At 38.1% G+C, this 14,719-nt stretch overlaps 1 protein-coding gene across 4 annotated transcripts in view; it reads left to right on the top strand.

Annotated features, from left to right (window-relative positions):
* The window catches only part of bach2b (BTB and CNC homology 1, basic leucine zipper transcription factor 2b), a 101,626-nt gene extending 91,749 nt beyond the window's left edge, over positions 1 to 9,877 (top strand). For all 4 annotated transcript variants that reach the window (XM_081378058.1, XM_081378057.1, XM_081378056.1 and 1 more), the window contains 2 exons: positions 6,686 to 6,892; positions 8,824 to 9,877. In XM_081378058.1, coding sequence (XP_081234184.1) covers positions 6,686 to 6,892; positions 8,824 to 9,300 — 684 coding nt within the window. In that variant the 3' untranslated portion in view covers positions 9,301 to 9,877. The remainder of the gene's footprint in view (positions 1 to 6,685; positions 6,893 to 8,823) is intronic.
* The last annotated feature ends 4,842 nt before the right edge of the window (positions 9,878 to 14,719 follow it).

Genomic DNA, 14,719 nt, shown 5'->3' with positions numbered 1-14,719 from the left:
ATAGTTGTATTCCTCTAAATGACAGTCAGTAAATGAGTGTCTGTTACTGATAGTTGCAATATCACTGAAAGGTGAGACACTGATAGAAAAGAGTTTAAATGTAGAGATTTAGAATGAAGAGAAAGAATGGATAAACACTTGAGTGAAGCTGCTGTTTGATCTGAATGCAAGTTGAGTTTCACTTGGGATGCTGTATATTTTAAAAGAGAAAATAACTATAAAGGAGAAGGAGAGATCATGTTTCGAGATTGGGGGTGAGACCTTTAGAAATGCATGTGGGGGCCTTGATGGAGAAAATGGTGTGTTGCCATGGTAACACAGAGCACTCAGGAACAAATTGGCTAGTTTTCAGCATTTTGTGCATTGTTTCCATTTCGTTTGTAAAAGACTTGAGACACACTGCACCCGACCTGAAAAAGTCGGCCTCCCCACACACTCATAGTGCATCTGACTCTTCATTTGACTTTTCAATGGAGATTTGTGTTTCAACTAGTTTACTTTTCTTTCCAGTTTTGATTTAGAAACAGACACAACATCCCTTAAGGATTCCTGACTTCACTAAATAGATTCATTTAAAGTACAACGGGGTTGGAATTGTATCTACAGATGTTCAAAATGAGGGTCAAGATCTCAGATAGCTGCTGAAGTTGAAAGCTTTCATGTCAATCTAGTATCTGATACACTCTTTCACTCCAGCTTTCACTCTTCTTCTCAGTTGCATTCTTGTTGTTGTTCATTTTCTCATCAACACCTAACCATTTCTGTGAAGCTGAGCTGACGAAAGTGGAAAAAGACTTAAAATCTCCCTTCTTCTATTCAGAAACTTCATCTCGAGAGCAAATGCTACCTTTCATATATGCTTTTCATATACTTGATATGCCTTTTTTTTAAGTATGGGCCCTGGGTCTAGGTTTTTTTTTTTTTGGGGGGGGGGGGGGGGGGTTACCCAAGTGTAAAAATGTTTTGATCACAAATAAAGTAAAAACACTAAAATTGTAAATTATTATTACAATTTAATATAATAAATGTTTTCTATTTTATTATATTTTAAAATGTATTTTATTCATGTGATAGCAAAGCTGAATTTTCTGTGTCATTATTCCACTCTTCAATGTCACATGATCTTCAAGAAATTATTCTAATATGATGATTTGGGTAACACTTTAGTTCAGGCTCCAATTCTCACTATTAACTAGTTGCTTATTAGCATGCCTATGACTAGGATATTGGTTGTTTATTAGTACTTATTAAGCACATAATAACGCTTTATTCTGCATGACCATATTCTACATCCCTTAATCCTATTCAATACCTAAACTTAACAACTACCTTACTAACTATTAATAAGCAGTAATTAAAAGTTTATTGAGGCAAAAGTCGTAGTTAACAGTTAGTTAATATTGAGAATTTGGACCCTAAACTAAAGTGTGACCATGATTTGCTACTCAAGTAACATTTCTTATTATTATCAATGTTGAAAACATTTGCTGCTTAATATTTTTGTGAAAACCATGATATATATTTTTTTCAGGATTATTTGATGATAGAAAGTTCAAAAGAACAGCTTTTATTTGAAACAGAAATCTTTTGTAACATTATAAATGTCTTTACTGTCATTCTGACCCCAATCTTTTGAATGGTAGTCTATAACAAAAAGAAAATGGTTGATTTTTTTTTTTTTTTTTTTTTTTTTTTTTTGTGTGTGATAGAAATCATGCTTAACTTATAGTTAAAGAAATTCCCATCTCTCTCTCTCTCTCTCTCTCTCTCTCTCTCTCTCTCTCTCTCTCTCTCTCTCTCTCTCTCTCTCTCTCTCTCTCTCTCTCTCTCCTAGTGATATGCAATACAAACACACAGACTTGTCAGACAGTCCTTTGTTGCACAGCAAATCGCATGTAAGAGAAAGAGCATGAGAGAGAGAGAGAGAGAGAGAGAGAGGGAGAGGAGCAGCACACAAAGAGGGAAACACAATCTCAAAAATAGCTTCAGCCTGCTGCTCGAAACAATGAATTCAGAGGAGGAAGGAAGTTTTTAAACTGTAGGCTAATCATAGCACTAGTGTAGTCCTTCTAAGTCTAGATACTGAAGTCAGGTCTTTGAACTTTGAACTCTCTTTTTCATGAGTCATATACAGTATCACTTACCCGCTGTGACCTGCATCTATTCAAACAGGAAGAGCTCAGGTCCAAGAATATTGTCATATCTTTTGATTTGTCCTTACTTTAACCTGTTTCACACACAATAATACTTACTGTTTGAAGCCGACTTGACACCTCTGGAAGATACTGGAGGACTGAAGTCTTACTCACTCTGACAGTAACCTGAAGATTTCACTGTAGACTGACCGGAGAGATTTCACTTGTGGGGGCAAAGAAAGGTCCTGAAATAAAAAATAACAATGCCCTACTGAGGACAGTTATCAAATTTTGAGATCTTTGAGAAGATTTATCTACCATTTTCTTTACGCTTTAGTCATTCGGTTACACTGGGTGAAGTATTGATCTCGGAGTGAGTGGGTGTGATCAGAAAAGCCCACAGACGAAAATCTCACTCTCAGTTCTTCATTTTCATTCTTAAAAATCACGGTGCAAGAAGCATTAACCCATTAGTGAAGCCGCCTGCATCGCAGGAAGTGAAGAGTGAAGTCAGAACCATTTCTGTTCCTCTCATTCCGACTTTAAAAGCCAAGCCGCTCTCTCAATATGAGCCGATTGTGGTCTACAAATTATTCGTCAGACGTCGCATTGGTGAGGTGTAAAACCGCACGATTGAAATATGTTCAAGGTGAAAGCCTGAAATATTATGAACGCTCACTGTTTGCTTATAGAAGAGTGCAGTTTGCAGTTATGCCAATTCTATACTGTATATATCATAGAATTGGCATTATATACATTATCGTTCAAAAATTTGGGGTCATTAAGAGTTTTCACAAAAATATTAAGCAGCACAACTGTATTTTACAGTCCTGTTTCGCATGAACATACTAAATCAAATTTTTATATGCGTTTTGAGAGCCTGATTACAAAAACAAAAGTCTCACCATTAAAATCCATGTCCACACAATTATATAATGTTCTCATTATAATTTTATGCAGCTTGAAGACCTGCATGCAAACCATTTTTTTTCCTTTTTGGTGTGATTTCAATCATATTTCAAGCAGTTCAAAACCATTATGGCGAACAGTGCGCATCTGAAGTGTCTCAGCTGAAGGAAATAATCCATTATTTGTCGGCTTTAATATTTCATATTTAAATTTTTGACATTAATTGCAAACTTTGGTATCTTGGGAAATCTGAGCACAGTTTGAGACTCTGTTAAGATCTCCTCTGAAACTGCATTATTGGAATCGAAAAAATGTGAGAAGCTGATTTAAGAGTTTTAACTCTCCATTTGCTCACCATTTAATCTCATTGCCGTCTAAGAGAAAGGATGGTGCTTTTTACTCCAGATGTGTTACATTAGGAATTTACCACTGACCTAGACAGGCATTCATACAGGCCATTTATCTTAGGTGTACACATACCCGCACAAGCACACTTTGGTCCTGATGGGAATGAAGCCCCATGGTGACCACGGACAGGCCCATCACTCCATTAGACAGAGTGAGTGTGTGCATGTGTGTCTGTCCCGTGTCTTTGAAAGGGGGGTGCATGCATGTGTGTGTACGTGGATAGCTTTCCCCCATTACTCAGCCCCTGTGGAGACTTCCAGTAATAGCAACAGGGCTGAGAGAAGAAAAACAAGAGAAGAAAGGAGGGAAGAAGAAAAAAGAGGAATATCTTAGGGGTTGTTTCAGACTGTTTTCTTATCTGTGTCACATGGCGTCTCATTACCGAGACATGTGAAACGAAGAGATGCATAGCAGCACAGTAACGTTTCTGGGAATCTCTGAAGGACAGTAATGATATTTAGCAAACGGATAATCTAATTGCCGCTAAAGGCATTTAACTGACCGAACGGCTAACTTTCCTTCTTGTTTGCACATTTAAATCATTTCCACACATTACAGTTTTTACTCACATTAGACTGGAAATTAAGCACTGTGCCAGTAAAATTGCTAAAATATCTGTGTGAGACCTCAGGCATTTGGCCTCGCTCATTCTCTTTTGTCCGTCGCCTTCCCACAATTCCCTGCTGCAGATGTCCATGGTAAGAGAAAGGAAGTAAGGGACAAAAAGAGTGGGGCCACTTTGCTCCCAGTAACAGAGGAGTCCTACTTTTCACTCCAGACCCATTTCAAGAATAATGACCTATAGCAAGAGTAAAGGGACAAGAGTAGAGCGAGAGAGAGACAGAATCGAATTTATAAACGCCACTGGTGTACGTTCTGTCATCTCTGCCTGGCTTTCTACACTGGTTCTGGTGGTAAGACACTAAATATAGACATCACTCTTACGCTACTGCCACACACACCTCGAACCAATGTACCAGAGAGAGGAAAGGACACATGAGAAGGTCATAGAGAAAGAGTGTCTCCTTGGGCCGCGTAAAAAGACCTTTCTCTCCGTCTAGTCTAGCTTAAAAATCGTATCAAAACGACACAAATTCACACACAGCGATTCTCGATGTCGGCTGAGCTGAGAGTAGAAAAAGAGTAGGTCTGTCCATCATTTATTAATGATGCTGCTCCGACCTGCCAGTGCTCCGGGCCCCCTGCTGCTCTGAGCCAGACTGGGCCAGATCTACACTTTCATCTTCTCTCAGTCCCAACCAGAGTCACCGTGGGCTTCCCAGCGGAGCGGTGCACTTCACATGGAAGAGTCGCTGCACCGCTGTGGTCCAGGTTTATGGGGTCATAATCACACTAAACCCATGTGAGTTCTTAAGTAGGGCAGCACTATATAGCCACTATACCGGTTACACTACGGTTGCCTCATTCATTTACCACACTAGTTTTTCTGAGATTATTTTCATGTTATGGTCAAAAACTGATGAATAGACAATATAAAAATTCTGTAAGGTTTTGTGTAAATAAATTCAAATTAAAATGCTAAAACTAAAAAAAAATATTTGTGATGCTGAAAGTAAATAATGTGCAGTATGAAAATACTGTTGATATTTATTTTCAGATTTGCTAAAGATGCCATTTAAAAGTGTTATTGAATTATTAGTGTTTTACATATTGATGATGGCAAAGGTAATCTAAAAATTCCAATATCGGTCAATACAAGGATAAAAACTTGAATGATTATCGATAAGGTACCTATATATTGTGTATTTGATGTATGTCAAATTATGTTCCATCTTTACATGTGGTGTTTGGTAAATAATAATAATTATTATTTTATTCAGCTGGGATGCATTAAATGGATCAAAGGTGGCAGTAAATACATTAACAACGTTGCTGTTGATTTATATTCTTCCTGGAAGAATCCTGGAAAAAAAAATCATGGTTTCCACAAAAATATTAACCAGCACAGCTGTTTTCAACATTGATGATCATAAGAAATGTTTCTTGAGCAGCAAATCAGCATATTAGAATGATTTATGAAGGATCATGTGACTCTGAAGACTGGAGTAATGATGCTGAAAATTCAGCTTTGCAATCACAGGAGTAAATTACATTTTAAAATATATTCAAATAGAAAACCGATACTTAAATTGTACAAATATTATTTCAAAATATTACTGTTAACTGTTCTTGTCTTGGTGTGCATAAAATACTTCGTATAATAAATATAAATCGTACCAACCCCAAACTTATGAACTATGATGTTTAGGCTACACATCAAAAAAGATTTCTTAAAAGATTTCTTCAGATATAAGAAACTGTCACCAGTGTCTAGTGTTAAGCAGGTGCAAAGACAGTCAGAGTCAATGTCTCCCTCAAAACCCTGATCGACTTTGCACTTTTCACCTATAGAGGACTGGCTCAATCCCTCTCGCTTTCTTAACCTGAATTTTTCTTTTCTTTTCATGACACTCCTTCGTTTATCCCTCATGAAAGCTCTCTCTGACAACAGCAGGGTGTCTAAAGATGACATGCCCTCAGAAAGCCACCCAGACTATGATGGAGAGAAGTCAAATGCTGCTTTATATTGTCAAACAGCCTGCGTATCATGCTCATTGTACATGAAGGAGACATTGTTTCCTACTGGGTGATATGTTCAGAATCCGCTGACAGCTTAACTCGTTAACAGTTGTAATTTGCATACTCATGCCCTCTGGAAATCACCTGACAGGAGTGTGAAATAGAGGAAGAAAGGACTAAAGCAGCTGTGCCGCTGTTTTATCTTATTTCTCTGACAGAAAGATGCTTTCTTGTTTCTGTCTTTCTCACTCTTTATTCTCAGCCTCTGTTTTTTTTTTATTTACTCTTTTGACCTCTTTGTTGTTAAGTGATGCTGCTGTTTAGATGTTATAAGCTTGTGTTGTTAGACCTCACTTTGTGAATGTGAAGAACTGTGTTCTGCCTCCATCTAGTGGTGACGAAACGCATTGCAAGTATGTTAGGTTACATTTTAGTACGTTTTTATTTCATCAGAATACATAGATCATTTTCAATGGCCGTCAATGGAGAAAGATGTTTTTTGAAACGAATGGCGTAGTAAATCTGCTTGTGTGATGCTGATTGTGTTGAATTCTCTCTGATTATGTTGATTTAATGGCTTGAGGAGAAATGCTCTCATGGAAGGAAAGCAAAATGCTCATAGAGTAACACTTTGCTAATGTATGTCTTTACAGGTCAAGCTTCCATTCCCCGTCGATCAAATCACAAATCTTCCACGCAACGACTTCCAAATGATGGTGAAAATGCACAAGCTGAGCTCAGAGCAGCTGGAGTTCATCCACGACGTGCGCAGACGCAGTAAGAACCGCATCGCAGCCCAGCGCTGCCGCAAGAGGAAACTTGACTGCATCCTGAACCTTGAGTGTGAAATTCACAAACTGGTAAGTAGCCTACACAAACAGCTCTCGCTGTCTCGGTCCTGTTGTGTGTGACAAAACATCTTTATTGTACACCTCGGCCTTCAGGTTGTTATCAGTCCCCATAAGCGGCAGGGGAACTCATGAGAACTCCTAGGCTCTCACGTTGCCATGGCAGCAGGGCTACCTGTCAATCAGAGAACCGGTCCCGTGTTTCCATGATGGAGGCGGAGCCGGCTGTCTTTGATGCGTGAAGCCATGCACTGTATGTGCATGAAGCCTGACAGCCTGCGCTTTGATGCCACATGCGCATCCTCCATATAATCTCGCAGAAAGCAGCAGGAGTGATGCCTCTGCTCCTCTTCTCCTCCTCCTCCTGGTCTTATCTTGGAGTTTGACTGCTATATTAAAGCACAACTGAAATGAAGTTGCAGAATGAATGAATTTATGAGGACAGGAAATATATGATGTGTGTAGATATCCATGGAGACTGAGAGCGGGATCACAGTGTTAGTGCTGCAGGGTGACCTACATATCTCAGCTGGTCCCTATAGATCACTGTACGTTCATAACAAAGCGTGTATGCATGCGTGTGGAGCAGGATTTGACTACATTGTGAAGACCAAGGGCATTGTGGGGATCCCGAAATAATTTGTATGTACTGTATGTCTATTAAAGGTATAGTTCGCCCCCAAAAAAATAAATAATTTTAAAGAATGTTTGTAACCAAACAGTTTGCTAATGTCAACTGTTCGATTATTATCATTCTTTAAAATATCTTCTTTTGTGTTCAGCTGAAGAAAGAAATTCATACAGGTTTGGAACAACCTGTAAGTGATGACAAAACTATCCCTTTAATAGACATACTGAATAATGTTAAATGAAAACCAACATACTGTACATACTCTCAAAAAGTATTTATTTCTATGTACAGGGTCCCCAAAATTAAGCAAAACTTGTAAATATCAGGGAATTTTGAATTTGTGATTGTAAATCTTGGAAAAGTCATGGAAATTGGTTAAATAAATATATCTATATTCAATATAGATGTAATGAAATATTTCTGTGCTGTGTAAAACCAAAACTCACTAAATCATTACAGGGTTTTTTTTTTTTTTTACAATCGCTAGGACACAGTTCTCAATACATACACAGAAAATGTGTCTTAGCGATTGTAAAAAAACTAATGTATGCTGGTATTCTATAATATTTATGTTCAGTGTAATCCAATAAAAAAATACAGTAAAACCAGCAATATTATGAAATATTATTAGAGCTAATATATATATATATATATATATATATATATTAAAATAGAATAATAAATAAAATATATTTAATATAAAGATTTTTTTATATATATTTTTTTTAAATAAAGCAAAATTTTCAGCATCATTTCAGTGTCACATGATCCTTCAGAAATATGCTGATTCGGTGCTTAAATGTTTTTATTTTATTATTTGTGCTTCTTAATATTTTATGGAAATATTGAAAAATGTTTCATATTATAAAAGTCTTTACTCTCACTTTTGATCAATTTAATGCGTTCTTACTGAATAGTAGTAATAAAAAAAAATTCTAAAACAAATAACCTTACTGACCCCAAACTTTTGAATAGTACTGTTTATATGTAATAAAAATAATATATATTCAGTATAGTGATTTTTTTTACACTGCACTAAAATATTTCATTGAGTGTTTGTGTAAATCATTACACATCATCATCATTTGAGGATTTTAAAGAAAATGCTTAAATCATGAAAATGTATTAATAAGTATAAACTGTCACTTGACCTAAAATCTGCCAGAAATCTTCTCTGCAAAATGATTTCTAAAAAAATAATCCCAAATGATCGGAAGGGTCGTGCAAAAAACCTGGTTATTTATTGGTCAAAACGTGTATAAGCTGCCTTACACACAGGTTTAAAATGTGTTTTTATGTGTCCACCCCACAGGTGTGTGAGAAGGAGAAGCTCTTAACGGAGCGCAACCAGTTGAAGGCGTGCATGGGAGAGTTATGGGAGAATTTCTCCTGTCTGTCTGAGGAGGTGTGTCGAGACGTGCAGCTGAGCCCAGAACAGGTCCATCACTACTGCCCCATACTGCGCCCCGGCAACACCGCCTCCGTCGCCCCCGGCAACCAGGCCCTGCCCACCGGCAGCATCGACCTCACCACTTGCTCCACCCCCGAACAGAGCTTCCTTAAATCGGCCAACGCAAAAGACGGAAAACCGCGACCGGCCCAGTGGAAGACCGGAAACGGGTCTGAAGACGTAGGCAACGACAGGGAGGAGCAGGAGGCCGGCTCTGCCTACCTGGAGGCGGGGCTGTCCCTGGAACAGTCCAATCAGACGGTGACAGTAGACTTCTGTCAGGAGATGACAGATAAATGTACAACCGACGAACAGCCCAACAGAAAGGACTGTACTTAATGATGGTGGTTTGTTTCTCTGTGTTGATTTATTTTTTGGATGTTTTTTTTTTATTATTTAATTTAGTTACGTCTTCTGACAACCCCTCAAAACTCGAGGGCTGTTGAGATGGCCAGCCTCTGCCAGTGTTTTTGATTATTTTATATACATATTTATGTCTTTGTAATTGTCTTTTTTTAAACAAAGGTTGACACTACAGTTGTCTTAACAGCAGCAATACTGTTCTCCAGGTTTTTTCTCATTCAGCCATGGCAGTGGCTGAGACCTTCTCACAGAACTTCACGATGGTGCTACACCTTTCCATGACAGTACAACACTGTCTGTTTCCAATTACAGTCCATTCAGATGGGATGGGCTCTGACCACATCTCAAATTCAGACCTCTATGGACCTAGCAGCAGCATTTTGTGCGCTCTCTCTCTCTCTCTCTCTCTCTCTCTCTCTTTCCCCACCCCACCTCCGTTCCCTATTTCTGCCCTCTACCTCTATCACTCCTCCTCTCGTCTCTTTCTCTTTGTGGCCCTTGTCACAGTAAATTCAAACTCAGGAAATATTCTGAATGTTCAGTATAACTCATGAAAAAAAAAAAAAAAAAAGAATACAGATTTTTTTTCTACAGCAGCTAGACTGTAAATGTCCATATGCAAAAATGTCTTCTGCATCATACGTTTGTAGTGTCTGTGTACCGCAACACTTAATTTGTACAGATGGTGGTATCTAAAAACATTCCTCCTTTGCCTTCCACAGCACTGATACGAAAGAAAGTACGACGGAAAGACGAACGATTCGAATCGCAGTTTCGGCCACCTTTTGCGTCAGCAATACCGTACCATTGGATGTTTTTTTCGAGAAGTGCTCGCTCGGCAGAAAGCGTATTGTAAATAGTACGGCGCATGGAGACGGTCTCGGTAATATTGTACAGGTAGGAGTTTAGATGGCTTTTTCCGTTGATTCGTTTTTCTTTTCTTTCTTTTCTCTGGGGTTTGATCAAGCACCTTTTTGCCACGAAGGAAAAATCGTTGCTGTTTCCTGTCTCGAATGAATTCCCCATGCCGATGGGTGTGCTTAAACTCAGGAAACTAGCATTCTTACACTCACGCATGCACACACACGCTCACATACGAACCCCCCAGTGCAGCGCACAGAGCCCTTGCATGTAACCTGGATGTAAATGGTGTGCGTAGTGGTGAGCTGTTCTCCTTTAAATGTGAAAACGTGCTCTTTTATCAGTATTTACAGTGTGCTTGCAGACACCTCCGAACAGTGTTACGTAAAACAAACGTCATCACGATCCCACACACTTTCAGTTTCGCCCCGACAGGAACAGGAAATGATGTTGAACTCAATTAAAGGGCCTTGCCCTTGATTCCTCCCCCCCATTTAGCACTTCTGAAAGGGTAGATTTCTTTTTCAGGACCCTAAAAAGTCTGAAATTAAGCACTTAAAAGTGTCTCTCCCAGCAGATGATCTTTAACGACACGCTATCGTTTAAAGAACGTTTTCAGGTTCATTTAAATAAATGAAAAAAGTTCAATTGCATATTTATGGAAGACACTAAAAAGCTATTTTAGAGAGCATCGAAAATCTGCTCTGAATTGGATGGAATAAGCCAATTCTTTAAAGTCGTCCTATATTTCCCTTTATTGTACATTTGTTAGACGCGTATATCCATACTAATGGGATTGCATGCTGCCTGTATGTTTTATATAGTTTGTTTAGAGTTTCTTTGCCTCAAAATGTAGGCCTCGGAAAAACGGTTTGAATCTCGATGAGTTCACTCTGGTTTAGTTGAGCAAAAACTAAGAAAAAAAATGGATCTCTCAATAAGTAATGCAACACAGTTGGGAGTGCCACTCATTTAACATAGTTCCATGTATTATTTGAATGACCTTTGACCCCTAGAGCTCTATGTGTGCGTGCTTGTGCATTTGCGAGTCTGATAGATTTGATATTCAGACACGTTTCAAGGTGTAATACATCCCCTCTCCCTCTCGTATGCAAGCACACACACACACACACACACACGAACATGTCACACTGGGTGGAGTGTCTCTCCTAGGGATGTAGAATCTAGAGGTGTTGTGATGTATAGTTGTGCTGTTGTTTTCATTGTGGATCTGTTCTCTTTCTCTTTTTCTAAAGAAATTTTAACAGTATTTGCCATTTCTAAATTGTAATCAGGTACAAGACTAGAACTAAAGATTTATGGGTCCAAGTGGACATTTGTGCACACATATGCAAATCATCCCTATAATGATGCGTTTTTCTTATTTCTTGTTGTATAAATAATGAAGCGTGGAAAGCATGACCTTCCACTTGACAAGCACACTGTCGTACACAATTTTGACATTTCTGGGAAAAAACAAAACAAAAGGTCACACCTGCATCAAGGCTATCCAAAAACATTTTCCCAAATCTGCTTTTATTTATGTTCCTCGCATAGCAAAGTATTTGTCGTGTACTTGTGTATTTCTGGGCTGTACATGAAATGGCTGACTCCTCACGCTTGCACACTTGGCCTTAAGAGCCTGGGGATGCTTCGGTTCAGGCCGACGCTTCGATGAAGATGTGGAAGAAGCCGAGAGTCTGAGTGACAAGGATTGGAATTCTGACCTCTGTTAGCCTCTGTTACTAAAAGCTGCATCATGTTTGCCTCCACAGTGACTTCAAGGGTTCGTCCTGGTCACAGAAAGCCTCGCAGGTTAAATAAGCTTATTAGCTCTCCTCTCAACAACACTTCTGCTAGTTTTTGTTGTTTTACAGAGGTTTTATTTTCGTATCGGACTCGTGGTTGCTCTTGTATCTTGTCTCAGGGTGCGTGCCAACGTCTTTTTGTTATTTTTATTTGGTCTTCGGACATTTTCGATGGGAGCTGGTGAGCTCAGCTTTCATTTGTCACTTATTTTTGTGTCTTGCATTTTTGTCTTCTCATAAAGCTAAAGGGTGGGTAGCCTGATTTTTTTTATTTTTTATTTTATTTTTAGTTTCTAAGCTAAGAATAATTGATGCATAGAGAGAACCTAGATTTGCACAATTATTTTGGATTTAAAAAAAAAACCCAACAAGGGCTGTGGAATATCTCGAAATGAAATCCAGCAATTAGTTTATTTTTTACTTTTTTGGTTGTAAATTGGCTGATACAGCTAATCGTTTAAGCTTTCGATCTGCAATTACGGTCAAAAGACGCGTATTTTAAGCTTCTGTACATGTATTGAGAACCCAATACTGTACAGGAAAACACCCTACATCTCTTCATCCACGTAAGCTCCCGTTTAATGTCATTTGAATCATTTGTCGTTTGTTTCATTCGTGCTGCTTCTCGGAAATATGAACACTGGCGTTCCAAAGGGTTGCTCAAAAACTTGCCTTTTTCGCAATTTGCTTAACTTTATAAAACATTTGATATTCGGACTGAACGCGCAGGCAGAAAACGGCGTAAGAAAAAGGCAAAATGTTTACAAAAAGGTGTCGTGTTTTACGAGAATTTTGCCATGTACATAGAAATCGTGAGGCTCGTTCGAATGGATAGGTTTAGCATTCTGTCTCTTTGTTTTGTACGTTTTTACAAGCGAACAGAGAAATGGCCGTTTGATAACTATGCTCCTTTTCCTCAAGTTGTCTTTTCGCCCGACGGGGATGCTCCAGTGTACCATGAATACAAAGTGCACCTCCAACTTTGCCTTAGAACTTCCAGAGGCCATAGTTCACATTCAAGTGAAGTGTGTATGCAGGGGCTGTGAGCCCCCATGTTTCGGCTAGCAGAGCGGACTCTCTCACACTTATCTACCTGTGAAATCCTTCATACCTCTCATTACTGGTCAATGACTGTATCAGCAAACTGCATCAGGTGTTTTTTCTACATGCTTTTTACACAGATTATATGGATTATTGTATTGGTAGATTTTGGTGCATCATTTTTAATGGAATAGCTCTTTGGCTAGTAGTCACACGAGTTGTTTTCTTCTCTCTATCTCTTTCTGACTCTCTTTATCGCATTTTTTCTAGAAGACTGTTTTGTGTTAATATTGTCGATTTGAGGTAGCTGTTTCTTTGCTTATTCTGTACTAAGAGTTTTTACTTTTTTCATTTTGAAATGCTACATGACCCTAATGCATTTAATGACTTAAAAACCATTGTACATACGGTATTGTGCAGAACTCATTTTCATGCATTTCAATTGCTAGTGTTATATAAATTACAGATTATGTCTAGACACCATTTCTGTTTATGAAATAAAGAAACATATCATGTACATTGTGTTGTGATTGCTTGGTTCTCCCATTGTTGAATGAGTGTATATAGGAGCATTTTTCTATAGGCTTCTTTTTTTATTTACTTTGTGCCTTTATTGTGTGTCGACAATATATAATAAGATAATAAATAGATTTAGACAAATAATTTGTCTAATAAAATGTTGTGTAATAATAATTCTTGAGATAAGGAATATTGAGTTTTTAAAATACTAACATGTCCACATAAAATAAGTGGTTAACTTTGATTTCACAGTCAAATTTCACAACTGTATTCATCCATTTCAAACACTCTGGTGAGTTTTATGTAATTTTTCTTGATGACAAGGTCAACTCAGTCACTCAAACTGTAAAGAAATTGTTTAGTGGTTTTAAGATAATCAAAACCCCTATGCAAAATATGAAAATACTTTGTAGTGAGAGAATTATCCTGTAAGTCAATTCATTCTATGAAGTTAATAATACATATGTTAGTACTTCCAGTAAATATTTGACATTGTTTTTGCCTTATATTTGTAATATCGAGTGATAGACAAGAAGAACACATTTTGTGAGGAAATGGAAGCAGATGCATCCAAGATGAACCTGTTGAACAGATTAATCGTGTGTGTGTGTGTGCGTGCGTGCGTGCGTGTGTGTGTTAATGAGGTCTGTCTCAGTCAATTTACTGAAATCAGACAATAGATCTGTATGTTGCTGCCACAAATATACACTTAACTAACTTTAATCGGTAGCACTGACAAAAGTGTATTAGGTCAACCTTCTATAATCTCATCTTCTGCTGTACATTATTCTAGTGTTAAAGGTCAAACGTTTTTATAATATGTAATTCACCACCAGATGGCAGTATGGCACTGTCTTGTGGTAAACCAGAACTCACCTACTTCATTCAGAACTATTTATAATAATAAAACAGTTTGTGATAATAAAAAAGGATCGATTTGAGAGATTTTGTTTCTAAAATCTAGGGTATTTTTCGGAGAGGCTAGCTATAGCAAGCTAGCTTTGAAAGCATAAGATCCCACCCTCCCTTCAGAGGGTCTACAAACCCACGCCTCCAAAACACATGAATTCGCACAAGCCAGAGCAAACAAAAGCATCAGAGACGGCGTTAAACTAGGCCTACCCCATGTCTCAAAGCACATAACATTACAATAATAACGAACATAA

This window comes from Scardinius erythrophthalmus, assembly GCF_964197995.2.
Source record: "Scardinius erythrophthalmus genome assembly, chromosome: 11".
Classification (NCBI taxonomy): Eukaryota; Metazoa; Chordata; class Actinopteri; order Cypriniformes; family Leuciscidae; genus Scardinius; species Scardinius erythrophthalmus.
This window is presented reverse-complemented; position numbering and strand designations above follow the sequence as displayed.